General features: G+C 42.2%; 1 protein-coding gene and 2 non-coding genes across 7 annotated transcripts in view; 2 read left to right on the plus strand and 1 right to left on the minus strand.

The window, feature by feature from the left end:
• Nucleotides 1-19,180, minus strand: part of NUP85 (nucleoporin 85) — a 196,281-nt gene that overhangs the window by 19,913 nt on the left and 157,188 nt on the right. The window contains exons 1-7 of one of the 5 annotated variants that reach the window (XM_049635749.1): nucleotides 17,017-17,310; nucleotides 12,689-12,782; nucleotides 9,791-9,953; nucleotides 3,206-3,276; nucleotides 2,628-2,671; nucleotides 1,545-1,614; nucleotides 255-376 (exon numbers count right to left, since the gene is read on the minus strand). In XM_049635749.1, the coding sequence (XP_049491706.1) occupies nucleotides 255-376; nucleotides 1,545-1,614; nucleotides 2,628-2,671; nucleotides 3,206-3,276; nucleotides 9,791-9,953; nucleotides 12,689-12,782; nucleotides 17,017-17,049 (597 nt within the window). In that variant the 5' untranslated portion in view covers nucleotides 17,050-17,310. The other 4 variants (XM_049635752.1, XM_049635751.1, XM_049635748.1 and 1 more) reach the window with 4 other exon arrangements.
• Nucleotides 4,963-5,068, plus strand: LOC125927790 (U6 spliceosomal RNA). The gene has a single exon (XR_007459465.1). It is a non-coding gene; the product is annotated as a U6 spliceosomal RNA (small nuclear RNA).
• Nucleotides 10,992-11,097, plus strand: LOC125927784 (U6 spliceosomal RNA). Its single transcript, XR_007459460.1, has one exon. It is a non-coding gene; the product is annotated as a U6 spliceosomal RNA (small nuclear RNA).

Raw genomic sequence — 19,180 nt, forward strand, 5'->3', positions numbered from 1 at the left:
ATTCACAAAGAAACTAAATTTCCCTGCTCGCCAGAAAGCCTACAAAGCATTATTTTTTTTCACATGACAACTTAGTTCTAAACTCTTCTGTGGATCAGGGAAGCAAAGATCTAAGAGCATCTCCATAATCACAGACCCAAAAGCCAGTCTGAGTGTGAGCAGGCTCAGCAGGCAACCCTCAGGCCTGCCTATGAGTACTGGGAAAACACTGTGAGGTGAAAGTCAGGAAGGCCCAACCTGCATGAGGTCCTTACCAAGTTCCAGAAGCTCTCATGCTTGCTTGGATTCTCACTGCCCAGGACATCTGCCAACAAACTGTCCACCTCACATACATGCAGTCGGACCCAGTCAAGGAGGTGGAGGAGGAGAGGGCCGGCTAGGAGGAAAGACTCTTGTCACACACAAACCTCAGCTTCATCTGTAGCAAATTCCACTTTCCCACAGTACGGACAGAAAGTATAGGGCAGAGAAGAGAACTATGGAGAAGTGGTTTATCCCTCGTAGGTGGGCACACATATGGTCCTGAATAAAGGACTGGGCTGACAAATGGACCTTTAGGAATACTTCCTCTGAGCCAGGCAGCTCCACCTTTCACTGAATCTTTGATAGGGCTGAATCTCACCACTTGCACCACCCCCAATTCTTCACAACGATGCAGTGTGCAATTGCCAGGTAAGGAACAGCCACTTAGGGACTGGTACTGATTAGGTGCTAGGTAAGCAACAATGATAGAAACACAGCAACAGCCCTCAAGATATACTGGAGGAAGTAAACATAGAAACAACTAATTTTCATTTCAAGTTGCTCAGGACTTTAGCAGGAATAGGAGTAAAAAGCTATGACTACAGAGATTACTAACACTCATTTATGGGTAACAGCAAACATAAACTATCAAGAGATACAAAAAAAAAAAAAAAAAAAAGCCTGCAGCACCTCCACAGAGAGCAAGGATACCGTACCGCCCACAGTTTCGCTCAAGAACATGCAATAATTCAGAATGGACAGTTCACGTGTAGTGCTGCCCCTGCCCCAATCACTGGTGACAGAATTCTCCAAGTGATTTTGCCTCCCACCATATAATCCCTCACATCCTTAAGTTTCTCTTTCTTTTAAATTTTTCAACAACAGGCCTTTATTATTTCACACTTCTGGAGGCCAGAAGTCTGAGATCAAGGAGTAAGCAGAGTTGGCTCCTTCTGAGCCTAGGAGGGAGAACCCATTCCATGCCCCTCCCCTGACTTCTCCTAAAACTTTCATAAGCTCGACCAGTCCACAACATAAATACTGACCACCCCTGTCATACAGCAGTTTAACATGTTTTACTGGTGTTTTTCAGGGGCCACCAGCCTAACATTTTAGGTTTTCAGGAGGCATTTTCTAAGAGGTGACAAAACGGCAGGCTTCTTTGGGTGTTACGTACAACTTTCTGATGGTTACATTGATGGAGAGTGATGAAAAGAGCATTCTGGGCAATTAAACTCTCATCATGACATGCAGGAAAGGTAGACACCTTTGATGTTGGGAAGGGATGATTCCATGCTCACCTGGGGCTACTTCAATAAAAAGAATCTCACAAAGATTCCAAATAAGCTCCATTGCTGACAAAATGGAGACCTAAGGAAGAAATGGAGACAAGGTTGTAACTGAAAACATTCCTGATATTTGCTCTCAGAGCAAAGGAATGAAGCACATGATGGTCATTCATTATTAACCCAACATTTACTGAACATTCCTATGGAAATCCCACAGGATTTCCCACAGGGAATTCAGTGAGAGAATTTTAGGGGATGGTAGGCAGACTAACATTTTTTTTTTTTTAATAGTTCTCATTTTAGTTTAATGTGCGTTATAGAAAAATATAATTAGCCCATCATGCCCACAGTCTTGATGAATATTAGGATTTAGAAAGAGGCTCTGAGTAAAATGGAAGATGATTTTTAGAAAAATTTATTCAGTAAATAATATTAAGAGTTCTACAGATATACCAAAAATCATGAAGGTGGTATTCAAGGGACTAAAGTTTAAGAAAGTGTACTAAAAAGCAAACCTAATATAAAACCCAAAAATAAGTCAGGTATGGACCCTGCCCTAGGAAATATTCAGTCCCCTTCCCCACCATCCTTTCATACAAAAACACAGACGACCTTATTCAGAGAAAATAAATGCTTTGCTGCACCAATCCCTACTCACTACTGAGCTTGAACACTATCAAGATTCTACCAAAGAAAGAGAATTCTTTCAGCCATCTTCCAGCTCCAACAAAATAAACAACTCAGTAAAAATGCTGGGTCATGAGCTGAGTCCAATTTATAAAAATAAGCAGTGGTTCCAAAAGCTCAGTTCACTACCTCAGGTGACACAATGTGGTTAGGACTGATATTTCCCCATAAGAATTGTAAATTCATACAAGTACTTATCAGGCACATCCTTGTGTTCCAATGCATTATGCCTTGAAGGGGGCACCAAGAAGTTCAAGATGATCCTTACCACCCCCAAGGAGTTGCCTGTCTACCTGGTAAGAAGAAAGACTTGTACATAACAATGACTGCAAAGCCACCCCAGGTGGGTGCTGAGGATGCAGAAGGACAGAACGGTGCCAGGACAACAAAGGCAGGCGGCCCCCCTACCTGGCTGCTGAACTGGCGACCACTGGCTGGATCTTTAGCAGCAACTAACAAAACACAAAACATTTTGAAGTAAGCAATGAAACTTTTAGTCTCATAGTTATAGCTTCATATAAAAGGTTCTTTGCTTGTGCCTATTTCCTCTAATGACTACCAATTTTCACTGTAAGTTTTTAAAAAGTGCTTCATATCTCTTTGTTGCAGATCAATGATTTGCAAACCCAATGCCCTTAAGTTACAAGCAACACTTTCAACTGCAACAGAACAGAGACCATCATGTTATAAAAGACTTTACTCAGCACCCAGAAATCACATGGCTCTCAAGGTTATGGTGACTTTAAACTGTGAAAGTAAAAGAACTGGGAATATGATTTTCAAAGATCTTTAATTTGGTCGTTAGTCTCACACCTGTCAACTCAATATGTTCTAACTTGAAAAACGTACTCAAGACGATTGCCAAAATATTAGGTTACGTAAGACGGGAAAGTAAGATTTTTGAACTGTAAAGTCAAATAGACTTTACCTTGCAGCATTGACAAACATTTCAATTACTGTAACATGTACACACACAAAATCCTTACTTGCAGCCTGGTGCATTTCCTCCATACAGGCTCTTATGACTGATCGGTAGTTCTTACTCACTCGGACCAATCTACAAAAATGAAATGACATACAACAGGAACATGGAGCATCTTTTTTTGTTTTTTTTTTTTTAAATTTTTTTTGACGTTTATTTATTTTTGAGACAGAGAGAGACAGAGCATGAACAGGGGAGGGTCAGAGAGAGGGAGACACAGAATCTGAAACAGGCTCCAGGCTCTGAGCTGTCAGCACAGAGCCCGACGCGGGGCTCGAACTCACGGACCGCAAGATCGTGACCTGAGCCAAAGTCGGACATTTAATCGACTGAGCCACCCAGGTGCCCAACATGGAGCATCTTGTAGTGACAAAAAGCAAGAAAGTCTGCAATAGAAGATAAGAGCTTGCTCAAATACAGGAGCCAACCTGAAGGAGTTCCTAACGGCCTAAGCTGGAACAACTTTAGCATCAAAATAAGTAACATATAAGATAACCCATTGAGTACAAAAAATATCCCAGAGGGGCGCCTGGGTGGTTCAGTCAGTTAGGCGTCCGATTTCAGCTCAGGTCATGATCTTGCAGTCCGGGAGTTTGAGCCCCGCGTTGAGCTCTGCGCTGACAGCTCAGAGCCTGGAGCCTGCTTCAGATTCTATTTCCATCTCTCTCTGCCCCTCCCCTGCTTTCACTGTGTCTCTCTCTCAAAAATAAAATAAAAACATAAAAAAAAATTTTTAAATAAATATCCCCGAATCCATAGTGATATTAATTGTTGCAAATGAGATCTACTGATAGACACTAAAAATAATGGTTGAAAATTTAAAGAGAAATAGAATTTGCATAATCTCAAAGTTTCTCCTCCAAATACCCATTAGTTACAAAGGAAAGATGGTAATTTTACAGTGGAGAAACCCAGTAGAAACCACATTAACCAAGTGATGAAGGTCAATAAACTCAGTAATAAAACTTCAACATGATAAACCCCATAATATGACGTACTGAAGACACACCATACCAGTTCTGTGGTATTCTTACTAAAAATGCATTATCTCAAAAACGATACATAACCTTTGTCCAATCATGAGAAAACAGACAAACCCAAATGGAGGGACAGCACCATAATAACTGGCCAATATTTTTCAAAAGTGTCAAAGTCATAAAGAAGACTATGGGAAAAAAGTTAAATGCAACCTCAGTCACAGAAGAGAAAAAAAGGACATTAGTGTAAAAACTGGTGAAATTCAAATGAAGTCTTTAAGCATACTGCATTGATGTTTAAGTTTCCTGGTTTAAGTGACAGTAATATGGTAACATATAGATATTAACATTATAAAGCTAGATGAAGGATATGCAGTAATCCATTATTCTTGTACCTTTTCTGTAAGTCCAAAATTACTTCAAGATAAAGTCTTTTTAAAAAAGGAAGTGACAAGGCACCTGGGTGGCTCATTCGGTTAAGCTCAGGTCATGATCTCATGGTTCATGAGATCCAGCCCCACATTGGGCTCTATACTGACAGCACCAAGCCTGCTTAGGATTCTCTCTCTCCCTCTCTCTGCCCTTCCTGTGAGCACACATGCATGCACGCTCTTTCAAAATAAATAAATAAACATTAAAAAAAAAGAAAGAAAATGACAAAACATAACAAACATCCACAAGAAAGTAACTGGTTTAGTTACCAAGATGCAGTCCTTAGCAACAAAAACAGTTCTAGAAGAAGAGCCTAAAGACCACCTATTCGTTCCATTTAAAAATGAACAGCATGCTTACTTCAGTAGCACATATACTAATATTGGAACACTATAGAGAAGACTGGCATGGCCCCTGAGCAAGGATGACTTTCAAATCTGTAAGTGTTCCATATTTTTTTTTAGAACTAACATATAGAATTGTTAAATCACTATATTGCACACCTGAAAATAACATAACACTGTATGTTAATTATCCTGGAATTAAATCAAAAAAGAATAGCAACATTCTGTATATGACCTACAACAAGACTGGCAGGAGGTAAAGCAATCTGCACGTATTCCCTCACCCAATCCTCACTACCCTACATCCCCTTTCACTGCCAAGATTCAGGTCCAGATAAATAATTCAGCCAAAAAAATAAGGTGATATGCTAACCCCGATACACAGAACAGGAGCTATCACCCCACCATTAGGATGGCATTCATTCATTCATTCAACATTTTATTTTATTTATTTATTTTTTTTAACGTTTATTTATTTTTGAGACAGAGAGAGACAGAGCATGAACAGGGGAGGGGCAGAGAGAGAGGGAGACACAGAATCCGAAACAGGCTCCAGGCTCTGAGCTGTCAGCACAGAGCCCGACGCGGGGCTCGAACTCACGGACCGTGAGATCATGACCTGAGCCGAAGTCAGACACTTAACCGACCAAGCCACCCAGGCGCCCCACATTCAACATTTTAGAGCATATATTTTATTTTCTTATGTTTACTTATTTTGAGAGAGAGCAAGGGGGAGGGTCATAGAGAGAGGAAGAGAGAGAATCCCAAGCAGGCTCTGCGCTGACAGCACAGGGCTCAATCTCACATACTGATCTCACATATCATGAGATCAAGACCTGAGCCGAAATCAAGAGTTGAATGCTGACTCTTGATTCTGTCTGAGCCACCCAGATGCCCTTAGAGCACATACTTTATAAACGTGCAAGGGTATGTGGGAACAGAGGGCCCACATAAATAAGACAAGTTCCCTGCCTTCCAGGAATTACAGGACCTTCGACATGTTTTTCTCTTAGAATAATGATGTTTGAGTCACCAATATTCTGTTACCAGAGCCTCTTGAAACCAGTGATTTCCCCTTCTATCCTTCCCTCCCTCTCTGCCATCCCCCCGAAGCTGACTAGGGTATCCTCCAGAATGAGTCATTTGTAAAATTTTACGAGGAAGTAAAATACTGTGATACTGTGATTTATAAGAAATAAACATCGGGGCAGCCGGGTGACTTAGTCAGTTGAGTGTCCAACTTTGGCTCAGGTCATGATCTCCCAGTTCATGAGTTCAAGCCCCCAAATCAGGCTCGCTACTATCAACCTGTCAGCACAGAGCCCACTTAGGATCCTCTGTCCCCCTGGGGCACCTGGGTGGCTCAGTTGGTTGAGTGTCTTCAACCAACTTCAGCTCAGGTCATGATCTCATGGTTCATAGGTTCAAGCCCTATATCAGGCTCTGTGTGGACAGCCTGGAGCCTGCTTTGAATTCTGTGTCTCCCTGTCTCTCTGCCCCTCCCCTACTCATGCTCTTACTCTCTCTCAGAAATAAACAAACATTGGGGGACCTGGGTGGCTCAGTCAGTTGAACATCCGACTTCGGCTCAGGTCATGATCTCACAGTTTTTGAGTTCAAGGCCCGTGTCAGGCTCTGTGCTGACAGCTCAAAGCCTGGAGCCTGCTTCAGATTCTGTGCTCCTCCCTCTCTCTCCGCCCTACCCTCTGCTTGTGCTCTGTCTCTCCCTGTCTTTCAAAAATGAATAAACATTAAAAAAAAAAAAAAGAAAGAAAGAAACATTAAACAAAATTTAAACAGGGAAGCCTGGAAGGTTAAATAGGTTAAGCGGCCAACTTTGGCTCAGGTCTGATCTAGCAGTTCATTAAGTTCAAGCCCCTTGTCAGGCTCTGTGCTGACGGCTCAGAGCCTGGAGCCTACTTCAGATTGTGTCTCTTTCTCTCTCTGCCCCTCCCCCACTTGTGTGCAGACACTCTCTTAAAAATAAACCACCTTAAAAATCTTTCTTAAAAAAAAAAAAAAAAAAGGATCCTCCGTCCCCTTCTCTCTGCCTCTCCCCATCTTGCACTCTCCCAAAAATAAGTTGTTTTTTTTTTTTTTTAAAGAAAGAAAGAAAGAAACATCTAGTCTTTATCCTAGTCCCTGACACAAGATTCCTATAATCCTTGTGAATTCCTAAGTGATGAGAGCATCAGGAGCACCTTACGTTCTATTGAGGCCATTCTGGGTGGGCTCCTGGATTGGGGTTGGTCAAAGAACGACTCAGCCATCAACAGAAGACCGAAATCTTCTGCTGTGCTAGGGTGGCCTGGGTGGCTCAGTCAGTCTAGATCTCAGCTCTTGATCTTGGCTCATGATCTCGGCTCAGGTCAAGATCTCCTGGTTCCTGAGATAGAGCCCAACAGGCTCAGGTCAAGATCTCCTGGTTCCTGAGATAGAGCCCAACAGGCTCAGGTCAAGATCTCCTGGTTCCTGAGATAGAGCCCAACAGGCTCAGGTCACGGTCTCCTGGTTGAGATAGAGCTCCATGTCAGGCTCTGCACTGAGCATGGAGCCTGCTTAAGATTCTCTCTCTCCCTCTCCCTCTGCCCCTTCCCCAATCACACACTTTCTCACTTTCTCAAAACCAAATAAAAATAAAAAAAGAGAGGTGCCTGGGTGGCTCAGTGGGTTGAGCATCCAGCTTCAGCGCAGGCAACAATCTCACAGTTCATGGGTTCAAGCCCTGCGTCGGGCTCTGTGCTGACAGCTTAGAGCCTGGAGCCTGCTTCAGATCTGTGTCTCACTCCGCCCCTCTCCTGCTCGTGCTCTCAAAAATAAACATTTAAAAATATAAAATTAAAATTAAATTAAATTAAAATAGAAATTTTCAGCCCTGTACCCTACCTCTCTGGAGAGGGGAGAGGGGCTAGAAATGGAGTTAATAATTGATCATGCCTCCCTCCATAAAATCCCAATAGTATGGAGTTCAGAGAATTTCCAGGTGGGTATATAAATCCACGTACCGGGAGGGGGACACACCCAAACTCCACAGGGACAGAAGTTCCTGTACTCCAAACCCTCCCAAACCTTGTCCTATTTATCTCTTCACCTAGCTGTTCATTTGTATCCTTTATCGTATTCTTTAATAAATTGGTAAGCTAAGTGTTTCCCTGAGTTCTGTGAGCCACTCTAGCAAATTCATCGAACATGAGAAGGTTTGGGAACCTCCAATCTGTAGCTGTGCCAGACAAATACTTTAAGTAACGTGGGGATGCACTAACTGCAATTCACATGTGAAGCGGGGAACAGTCTTGTGGGACTAAGCCCTTAACCTATGAAATCTGATCTCCAGGTAGATAGGGTCAAAATTGAGTTAAATTATATGGTACCCAGGGGACCTGGCAGGCTGTCAGTAAAGCATGTGACTTTTTATTTTTGAGAGAGAGACAGAGAGCAAGTTGGGGAGGGGCAGAGCAAGAGGGAGACAGAATCCCAAGAGTCAGATGAGTAACCAACTGAGCCACCCAGGCACCCCAAGCATGCAACTCTTTATCTTCCGGTCGTGAGTTCAAGCCCCATACTGGGAAATACAGCTTACTTAAAACAAAAAACAAAAACAAAAAATTATAGGATACCCAGCTGGTGTGACAGAATTGTCTGGTGCCATACATCTGGCATCAGAAGTGAGTATGGGGGTGCCTGGTGGCTCAGTCAGCTCAGTGTCCAACTCATGGTTTTGGCTCAGGTCATGATCTCACTGACAGTGCAGAGCCTGCTTAGAATTCTCTCTCTCTCCCCACTCTGCTTGGAATTCGGTCTATCCCCTTCTCTCTGCCCCTCTCCCGCTCATGCCTTCTCTCTTTCAAAATAAATTTAAAAATTTGTAAATAAACAAACAAGGGGCGCCTGAGTGGCTCAGTCTGTTCAGCGTCCAACTTTGGCTCAGGTCATGTCGTCACAGTTCATGAGTTCGAGCCATATATCGGGCTCTCTACTGTCCAAATGGACCGAGGACTCCATTTCAGATCCTGTCTCCCTCTCTCTCTGCTCCTCCTCCACTTGCATGCACTCTCTCTAAAATAAACATCTAAAACAAACAAACAAAAAAACAAAGAAATGAATATGGCAGTAGTGTGTAACAAAGGAGACACACAACAGGAAGGAAAAACTTTTTTCCCCCAATACAAATACCAACACTGCCCATGCTCTAACTGTATTTATGGACACTGATAAAAAACTAACATAAAGGTTCTCACACTCCATGGTGCTTAAGACTCACCTGGAGATTTTAGATTTGAGGATCCACCCCAAGAAACTTTAATTTTTATGATCTGAGGTGGGGCCCAGAAATCTGCCATTAACAAGTATCTGATATTGATGCAGTTATCTCATGAACCACACTTCAAACAACCCTAGTCTATATACAGTATAATAGTTTTCTGGTCTCTTACCAAAAATGCCCTGAGTACAATTCTTTAAAGATACAACAAAACTACTTTTTTAAACTCATTTTTATAGTAAGAGAATTCCAAAATCTTCCCACAGTGGGACTTCTTTCAGTGATTTTCAGGTGCTTATTTGGCCTAAATTTTCTTCTTTGCAGGGTAAATGAAACAGGAATATAAACAAACAAAAAGTTTATCAAGCCACCAAATCGATCAACAGCCATTTGCACAGTCCCTGAAAGACATTTCATCCCTACCTACCTCCACTGCCCAGGATAGAAGCCTCAAAATAGAACCAGGAGCCCCTTATTTCTCCAGGCACTCCATCCATCATGCAAAAGGATGAGGCAGTTCATTTGGCTTTCACGCTTTAGTTGTGGAATGCAGTACCTACCAGCAGCCTACTTACTGAGCTTTTCTGGATTTTCCAGTCAATTCTTCTTCAATTCTCTGGAGGCCCACAAAGATTCCATGGGATTCATTGAAGAGTTTTCTCAAGATCTGAGAGTAAACATCTATATCCTTTCGGATGATATAGATAAAGGGGCAGCCTGGCACAGTCTCTGATTTTTCTGAAACAGGAAAAATTTAACATCGATCACCATTACTCTCATATAACGACTCTAAATTTTTAAATTGAGTTATCTAATTACAACAGCTTCAGCTACTTTGCTAGATTTCATTTTTTAAAGTATGAATTATTTATCAATTATCCACACATCAATTATTTAATATACATGTTTACTTTCAGACTTTACTCCTCAACTGACTGGCTTATTTATTTTGTTAATGTAACTTCTAGGCCTGTAGTGCCTGGCTGGCTCAGTCAGTGGAGCGTGCAACTCCTGATCTTGGGGCTGAGTTCAAGCCCCATACTGGGTATGGAGATTACTTAAAAATAAAATGTTTAAAAAAATAAAGTAAGCTCTAGGCCCAAAATGGGGTTTGAACTCACAACCCTGATATCGAGAGTCACATGCTCTACTGACTGAGCCAGCCAGGTCCCCTCTCACTGGCTTATTTTGGAACTAACTTTTGCCTCCATCAGTTGAAATATACTAAAAAAATTAAACTCACTTTATATTAGCCTAAATATAACTCAAAAAATATGATAAATCTACAGACAAAATTTTACATAACCTCAAATTCAAGTAAATATTTCTATATCACTTTGTACTGCCATTACTCCTAAAGCAAAGAATCAAAAGTTAACTGAACTATTTTGCAACAGTGATAAAAAGGCTCTATAACGATAAAATATAAACAACCAATTTGTGGAAATTTCTTATGCAACAGCTTCTCAGACAAGCTATGATGATGTTCAATGGCTCATCTCTGATGAGATTGCAAGAGATGTAAACAACCTCACGTTTTCAACAATTGAGGACAAACTATCAAATGTTGACAAGCCTTCCCATTAAGTATGAAAAGAGGACAGACATATTCAAAGAAGGTTCTCCTCTGAGCAACTGTCCCTTTGGCAGCTTCTATAGCTCTGCCAACCTTGAAATCTTTAATACCAAAATATCCCAGAAATAGTTAGCAACATCAGGGACAATTCTTAACTACAAAATCAAGAAAAACTACATCACTTAAAAATTGCACGAACTGTGCTCACTTCAGCAGCACATATACTAAAGTTCAAACAATACAGAGAAGATTAGCATGACCCATGCGCAAGGATGACATGCAAATTCGTGAAGGTTCCATATTAAAAAAACAACCAGAGCACCTGGGTGGCTCAGTCAGTTAAGTGTCTGACTCTTGATGTCAGCTCAGGTCTTGATCTCAGAGTCATGAGTTCAAGCCCCACACTGAGCTCCACACTTAGCATGGAACCTACTTTAAAAAAAAAAAAAAAAAAAACCAGGGGTGCTGGGTGGCTCAGTCAGTTAAGTGCCCGACTCTGACATAAGTTGTGATCTCACAGTCCACGAGTTTGAGCCCCATATTAGGCTCTCTGTTAGCACAGAGACCGCTTCAAATCCTCTGTCCCCCTCGCTCTCTGCCCCTCCCCCGCTTGCACGCAAGTGCTCTTTCTCAAAATAAATAAATAAACTTAAAAAATAAATAAAATCGGGGTGCCTCGCTGGCTCAGTTGGTTAAGCATCCAAGTTTAGCTCAGGGCACGATCTCATAGTTGGTGCCCTGCGCTGGGTTCCACATTCTCTCTGTCCCTCTCTCTCTTCCCCTTGCACACTCGAACTCTCCCATAAATTAATAAACAAATAAATAAATAAATAAATCTGCATGAACTGCACATGATTTGCCAAAATTTTAAGACTTTCATTAGCTCCATCTCCTCTCTATAATAAAAGAAAGCCTCCACATTTGAATAACCTGTCAAAGATCTGCACAAAAATATCTTCAGCATTTCCCAAGACTCGTCTTGAAAAGAAGAAAGCAAAATCAAATGTCAAAATTTAGTTTTATCTTACTAGAGAAGTCTATATCAGAAAGAGAATATCCAAAAAAAAAAAAAAAGAGAGAGAGAGAGAAGATCCAGGGTGCCTGGGTAGCTCAATTGGTTGAGTGTTGAACTGATCTTGGCTCAAGTCATGATCTCATAGTTCGTGGGTTCAAGCCCCACGTGGGGCTCTGCGCTGGTGGTGCTGAATCTGCTTGACATCTCTGTCTCCCTCTCTCTCTGCCCCTCCTGGCTCATGCTCTCTCAGGGAGGAAAAAAAAAAAAAAGAGAGAGAGAGAGAGAGAGAGAGAGAAAGAAAGATCGATCCATGTCCAAAACCTGATGGAACTTAGAGAATAAGGAAGAGCCATTTCACTCTCCAAATCCTTTGTGCTTTTATCAACAGCCTACAGAATTCGATTAAGTTCACAATAATAAAAGGTAAGGACTTCAAAGTCTTCATAAATCTGCAGTTTCACAATAAAGGGGCTGCTGTAAAGGGAATTTAGTGATTCTGGACAAGAAGGGGAAAAAAAACTTCAAGTTTTTAAATACACAGGAAACATTTCAGGGTGCATGGCTGACTCAGTGGGTAGAACATGCTACTTCTGATCTCAGGGTTGAGTTCAAGCCCCACGTATGTTGTAGAGATTACTTAAATATATTAAATAATAATAATAATAAATAAGAGAAACCTTTAACACCTGGAAGATTAATTTTTTTCCCTGGACTCAACATCTGCCAGGCCTCGTAAGTTAATGAAAAACTTAAATAGCTAAAGTTTCAAAAGTGAAAATGGTACAAAATAAGTTTAACTGTTTCTTGCCTCAGTCAAATCTGAGAGAAGAAAACAACCAAATGTGCCAAGATGGATAATCTGGAAGAAAAAAAAAAACCTACCTTTTTTGTTGAAGGAGGTTTCACACACCAGCATCTCTCCTGGACCCCAGTCAAAACACATTTGCTTCTTCTTGGAATTCACTCCTGGAATCAACTAGTAAAAAAAAAGCCAAAGAAACTTATTTTTACTAAAAGCTTTGCTTTCAACTGATTTGCAAGTATAACCCTAGAAATCAATGTTCATGAAAGTTAAGTGCTACTCTATGTATACAGCTGAGTGTGGTTGAGATCAAACCAATCTGTTAAAGTCCGAATAAGCAAGTGAGCTTTGTCGGGCACCTCAACCCAGCCTGCCACTTAACAATCAATTACTATACTATAATTTAGTGATCTGCAGTTCAGAAAAAGGGGATTTAAAAAAATAAAGAAATTGAAGTGTTTGTTACTAAAAGGAGCCCTCCAATCCCATGGCTTCTGTGCCATCTCTTAGATGAGGACTCTCAATTTTTCTGACTCAGACCAATCCCTTTGAGTCTCGGCTTCATACATCCAACTACCTAATCCACACTTTTATAGGTTACCTAACCTAGGTATAGAGCTATATCCATAACATAAGAACCAATAAAGGACTCTTGATGCTCATCTCCAATTCTCGCCCCACTGGAGCAAAGCCTTCCCCAATTGTTAGGACTGATCTGTGATTCTTCTCTTTCCCTTACCGCCTTTGTCCAATCTATCAGTAAATCCTGTTCTGCTCTTAAAGAAGCCTGAATCCAACCACTTACCGCGTCTACCAGTCTAATCCAAGCCACCATCAACTCTCACCTGACTGCAACAGCATTTCTCAGTGCCTGAAATGACTCTCCTACATGGTTATTGCCTCTCCCTGTAAATAGATAAAAGCTCACAAGGGCAAAGGACTCCGGGATTCTCATTCACTGCCTAGAAGAGAACGTGGCACAAAATTGGCACTCCATAAATATTTTTGGCAGACGATAAATTTGGTATCAAGACAAATGCACTCAGTTCTTAGGAAGAAGTAATGCAGTCATTCAACAACTAAGCAATGTTTAGTAAGCCTTTTTCTGTACTGGGCTCTAGGAATACAATGTGTAATACAATTTCTGTCCTCCAAATGCTAGCAGTCTACTACTGAGGAAGTCCAATAAACAGGCAGTAAAAAAAAAAAAAAAAAAAAAAAAAGTGGAGAAATGCCAAAGCAGAGAAAAACACAAAAGAGGATGTTTTAGTAGACTCTTAATGGATGAGTGGGCAAAGCAAGGGGGAAACGTTATACACAGTGCTGCTGAGGCAAATGGGTACCCACATGCAGAGAAAATAAACCTGACATCATAGACAAAATAAAAGTTAGAAACAAATGTAGAGCAAAATCTGTAAAACCTGAAAAGCACAGTAGAAAACCTTTTGATCTTAAAGTAAGCAAAGAGAGGACAAAAAAGTACAAACTACAAAACAATTTATAAATTGGGGCTTCGTCAACATTAAACTTTTGCTCCTCAAAAGACACTGTTAAGAAAATGGAAAGACGAGCCACAGGCTGGGAGAAAATATTTGCAAAACACATATTTGATATCTAGAATATATAAAAAACTCTTACAATTCATTAATAAAAATAACCCAATAACAAAATGGGCAAAAAATTTTAACTGCCACTTCACCGAAGATATACAGATGACTCACATATAAGCATATAAAAAGATGCTCAATATCTGTCATCATTAGGGAAATACAAATCAAAGCAATCATGAGGTCCCACTATATACCCACCAGAATGGCAATGGCTAAAATTTAAAAAGATTGACCACACAGGGGCGCCTGGGTACTCAATTAAACATCCGACTTTGGCTCAGGTCATGATCGTTTATGAGTTCAAGCCCCACATTGGGCTCTTTGCTGACAGCTCAGAGCCTGGAGCCTGCTTCGGATTCTGTGCCTCCCTGTCTCTCTGCCCCTCCCCAGCTCTTGCTCTGTCCCTCTCTCTCTCTTTCTCTCTCTCAAAAATAAATGTAATTTTTAAATAAACAAAGAAACAAATAAATAAGTAAAAAGACTGACCATACAAAGAGTTGATGAGGATGTGGAACAACTGGAACCCACATGTTGCTGGTGCAAAAATGGTATTTGAAGAAATGAGTTTATTTTAGCTAAATATGAATCTACCCTATAACCCAGCAATTCTACTTCTAGATATTTGTCTTAGAAGAAAATAAAAAAGGCAACAAAAACCAAAACTTACATTTCTTAAGTATCTTTGAAACAAAAGGATAAAACCACTGGTCTAGAAAAAGAACCAAAAGATTATTCTACCCTCTACTTTGAATCTATACATAAACATCTTTAAATGTGATTACTAACTGGCCTTCACAGGCCTTAATGATAAGTAAATGGGACACCTGGGTGGCTGAGTCGGTTGTATCCAACTTTTGATTTTGGCTCAGGTCATGATCCCGGGGTCATGAGACTGAGCCCACATCGGGTTCCACACTGAGTGTGGAGACTGTTTGAGATTCTCTTTCTCTCTCTCCCCCTCTCCCCTGCTTGCTCTCTCTAAAATAACTGAAAAGAGGCGCCTAGGCAGCTCAATCAGTTAAAGCATCTGATTCCAGCTCAGGTCATGATCTCATGGTTCCTAAGTACGAGCCCTGCATCAGGCTCTCTGCTGTCAATGCAAAGCCTGTTTTGGATCCTCTGCCTCCCTTGCTCTCTGCCTCTCCCCGACTCACGCTGAAGCTCTTTGTCTCTCAAACTTAAATAAACATTAAAAAAAAAAAAAAAAGGTTGAAAGAGGGGCACCTGGACAGCTCAGTCAGTTAAGCATCCGACTTCAGCTCAGGTCATGATCTCACGGTTGGGTTCATGACTTCAAGCCCTGCATCAGGCTCTCTGCAGTCAGCATAGAGCCCGCTTCGGATCCTCTGTCTCCATCTCTCTCTGCTCCTCCCCCACTTGTACTCTGTCTCTCTCAAAATAAATAAATAAACTTAAAAAAAAAAAAAAAGCTGAAAGAAAGGAAGAAAGAAAAAGTTCCATTGAGGGAGGAAAAAAAAAGTAGAAGTTTCAGCAACTCTGATATTCTAATTTTTCTTCCTGTGGACACTGACATAGTCCCTCCCGATAGATATAAAATATTTCAAGTACTTTATATAGATCTTCAAATTTTAATACTCTACAGCAGTAAACTTTTTGGAGTTACAACCCATGTTAACTGCTATTTAAGATCTCAGGCCTCATTTTGTCCAGTTAGCTTTGAGATGACCCCCATCTTTAATTTTCGGTTTTCTCAGACACTGCTTTGCAATCTGATGGCTTTAGCTCAAAACTGGAGGCACATTTCCACTTTCTAAAAAGCAAAGAGGGGCGCCTGGGTGGCGCAGTCGGTTAAGCGTCCGACTTCAGCCAGGTCACTATCTTGCGGTCCGTGAGTTCGAGCCCCGCGTCAGGCTCTGGGCTGATGGCTCGGAGCCTGGAGCCTGTTTCCGATTCTGTGTCTCCCTCTCTCTCTGCCCCTCCCCCTCCCCCGTTCATGCTCTGTCTCTCTCTGTCCCAAAAATAAATAAAAAACATTGAAAAAAAATTAAAAAAAAATAAAAAGCAAAGATACAAGATCAGGCAACCCGCAGTTTAGTGAAGCTTACAGCTTACCAACAGCTAAGAGGGGCAGAACAAGCCAATGATGGACAAACATATTTTACCTAGCCAGGGAGGGAAGGGAAGGCTTTCCTGAGAAAGAGGATGCAGGTTCTTGCATTTGAAAAACGAGGAGAGAAACCTAATAGAGAAAAAGAGAGGATCCCAGGCAGAGGGAACGGTAGGTGTCTGCGACCTAAAGCCCATGAATCTCTTCATGGACATCATAGATCATTCACATTCGACATATGCTCTCGCCAAAGTCCAGACAGAAGTGGAAGCAAACGGCAATAAAGACAAGAAGTCTCCGGGGAGAATATGTACTTTCAGCAAACCTCGGGCCAGTACGGCACACGAAGCAGAAGCCGAGCTCACGGTGTCGCGATGTGAAGCTGAGCTCGGCGGACGAAAAGAAGCCCCAACTGCTCTACTTGGTCCGAGCCCGCTCACTAGAGCACTAGCCCAACGGGAGAAGCTAGGCAAAAATGGGATGGGAAGGCGAGGAAGACAAGACAGGGTGAGGGACGGAGTGAGGCCCTCCGAGCCAGGCATTTCTGAGTACACGAAAGAGTAGACACCTAGCGAACACCACGACCCAAACACAAGCACCTTGCTAATGGGACCTCCGAACTGTGGCAACTGAGCTGAGGGAAGGGGAAAGGAGCCTCGAGGGAGCCTGCAGTGACGAAGCAGACACACTCCTCGGACAGCGAAGGCAACACTTTTGCAGGCGCCCTTACAGTGACCGTCGGCTCGCCGTCGAGTTCCTCCATAGCGCTCCGCTTCAGCCACCAAGAATTTCCACAGCCGCTAAACCTCCCAGCTCAGGCCTCCCGCTCACAACCGGCTGCGAGAGAGGACCCCTCCCGAGCGCCTCCTGCGCTGCCTACAGGCCCCAACCCCCCCACCCCCCAGGTAGGGGCCTCTCCTCTCCGCCACGATCCTCCTTCTGCCGCACTCTAAACGTGTCGTCCCTTCCTTGCCGGCGACAACACGTCAGGGAAAACAGCGCAAGGGCAGCCTGTCAACCCAGTTATCTTCCAGCCGGGTCAGGCGCCGCCGCGGACAGCCCCGCGCCGGGCAGGGAAAAGGCCCCCCCGAGACGGCGGGAGCAGCGGCAGTGCGGCTGCGCGTGCGCGGGCTGGGGCGAGTGCAGGGCCTGGTCTGGGAGCCAGCGAGCGAGTGCGCGGTGTTTCCAGACTCTGGCAGTTCTCTCCCTTGTGGGTCTGCAAGTCGCAGCTGCTTCGCTGAATGGTGTCCAGGCCGTGTCCAAGCCCCGTCGGGCCTCTGGGCTGTGTACGAAGGCGGTCGCCACCACTCCCACCCCGAAACGCTCAAAAGGCACGTGGACAGAATTGTTGCAGCTGGGAACAACTGTGAAATGGAGACAGCTGGGCTTGCTTAATTAAATACAAATACTGGTTTGTTATCTCACCAAAGAAAAGCAGGAAGGGACACTCAAATCAGGGAATCCCAGAATTTGTTATGGAAAACTCAAAAGTGCTCCAATAATTTAAAGGAGTCGTTTGTTGTAAATGTCATATTCACAAGTACATACACGTACAGGGAAGAAAATAGGAATGCTTCTAAATTTCCAAATAAACTTTTTGAGCAACTTGAAGATAATTGGAAATTTAAAGATAAGTCGTAGGAAATTCTGCCTGCAAATGTAGCTGCTTTTATTTAGAAAAGAAATTTGATCTGAAAACAAGACATAATTTCAAGATGCTCCTTTCCCTGAGGTGCTGAACGGCCTGTCTGAATTGGTTTAAAAAAAAAAAAAAAAAGACGACGGAGTGGTTAGGAAAATCCCGTCTCCCCAATAGTTTGTTCTTTTGAGATACAGACTGTTGGGCAAGGAAGAAAAATCTCGGGGCTATCAAAATTTCATCCAGATCCTTGTCTCTGAAGACAGCCATCCAGAGGATGAAATTTAATTTAGTTTTGCAAAAAAATTCCACACTGTCCTACCAACTATGTCTTCCTACAATGTTCCAAATGTTTCAGTTTCACTGATCTGTTTCTTTTCTTTTTTTGGTTATTATTATTTTAATTTACATCCAAGTTAGTTAGCATATAGTGCAATAATGATTTAAGGAGTAGAATCCAGTGATTCATCCCCTACATACAAAACTCAGTGCTAATCCCAAGTGTCTTCCTTAATGCCACCTGCCCATTTAGCCCATTCCCCCACCCACAACCCCTCCAGTAACCCTCAGTTCTCTATATTTAAGAGTCTCTTATGTTTTGTCTCCCTCCCTGTTTTTATAGCATTTTTACTTCCCTTCTGTTCATCTGTTTTGCATCTTGAATTCCACATATGAATGAAGTCATGTGATATTTGTCTTTCTCTAATTTCACTTAGCACAATACACTCTAGTTCCATCCACGTTGTCGTAAATGGCAAGATTTCATTATTTTTGATTGCCGACTAATACTCCATTGTATATATATATACCACATCTTCTTTATCCATTCATCTGTTGATGGGCATTTGGGCTCCGTCCAGGCTTTGGCTATTGTTGATAGTGCTGCTATAAACATTGGGGTGCATGTTCCCCGTTGAAACAGCACACCTGTATCCTTTGGATAAATACCTAGCAATGCAATTGGTGGATCATAGGGTAGTTCTATTTTTAATTTTTTGAGGAACCTCCATACTGTTTTCCAGAGTGGCTGCACCAGCTTGCATTCCCACCAGCAGTGCGAAAGAGTCCCTCTTTCTCCGCATCCTCGCCAACATCTGTTGTTGCCTGAGTTGTTAATGTTAGCCATTCTGACAGGTGTGAAGTGGTAATCATCTGAGGTGTTTCTAACACCAGTGGTATGACTATGAAGTATGAGGAATGCATTCATGTCCATTTTCCAGGGAGTAAAAAGAGGCTGCTGATATTTTCTGAAAGT

The sequence above is a fragment of the Panthera uncia genome, chromosome E1, assembly GCF_023721935.1.
Source record: "Panthera uncia isolate 11264 chromosome E1, Puncia_PCG_1.0, whole genome shotgun sequence".
Classification (NCBI taxonomy): Eukaryota; Metazoa; Chordata; class Mammalia; order Carnivora; family Felidae; genus Panthera; species Panthera uncia.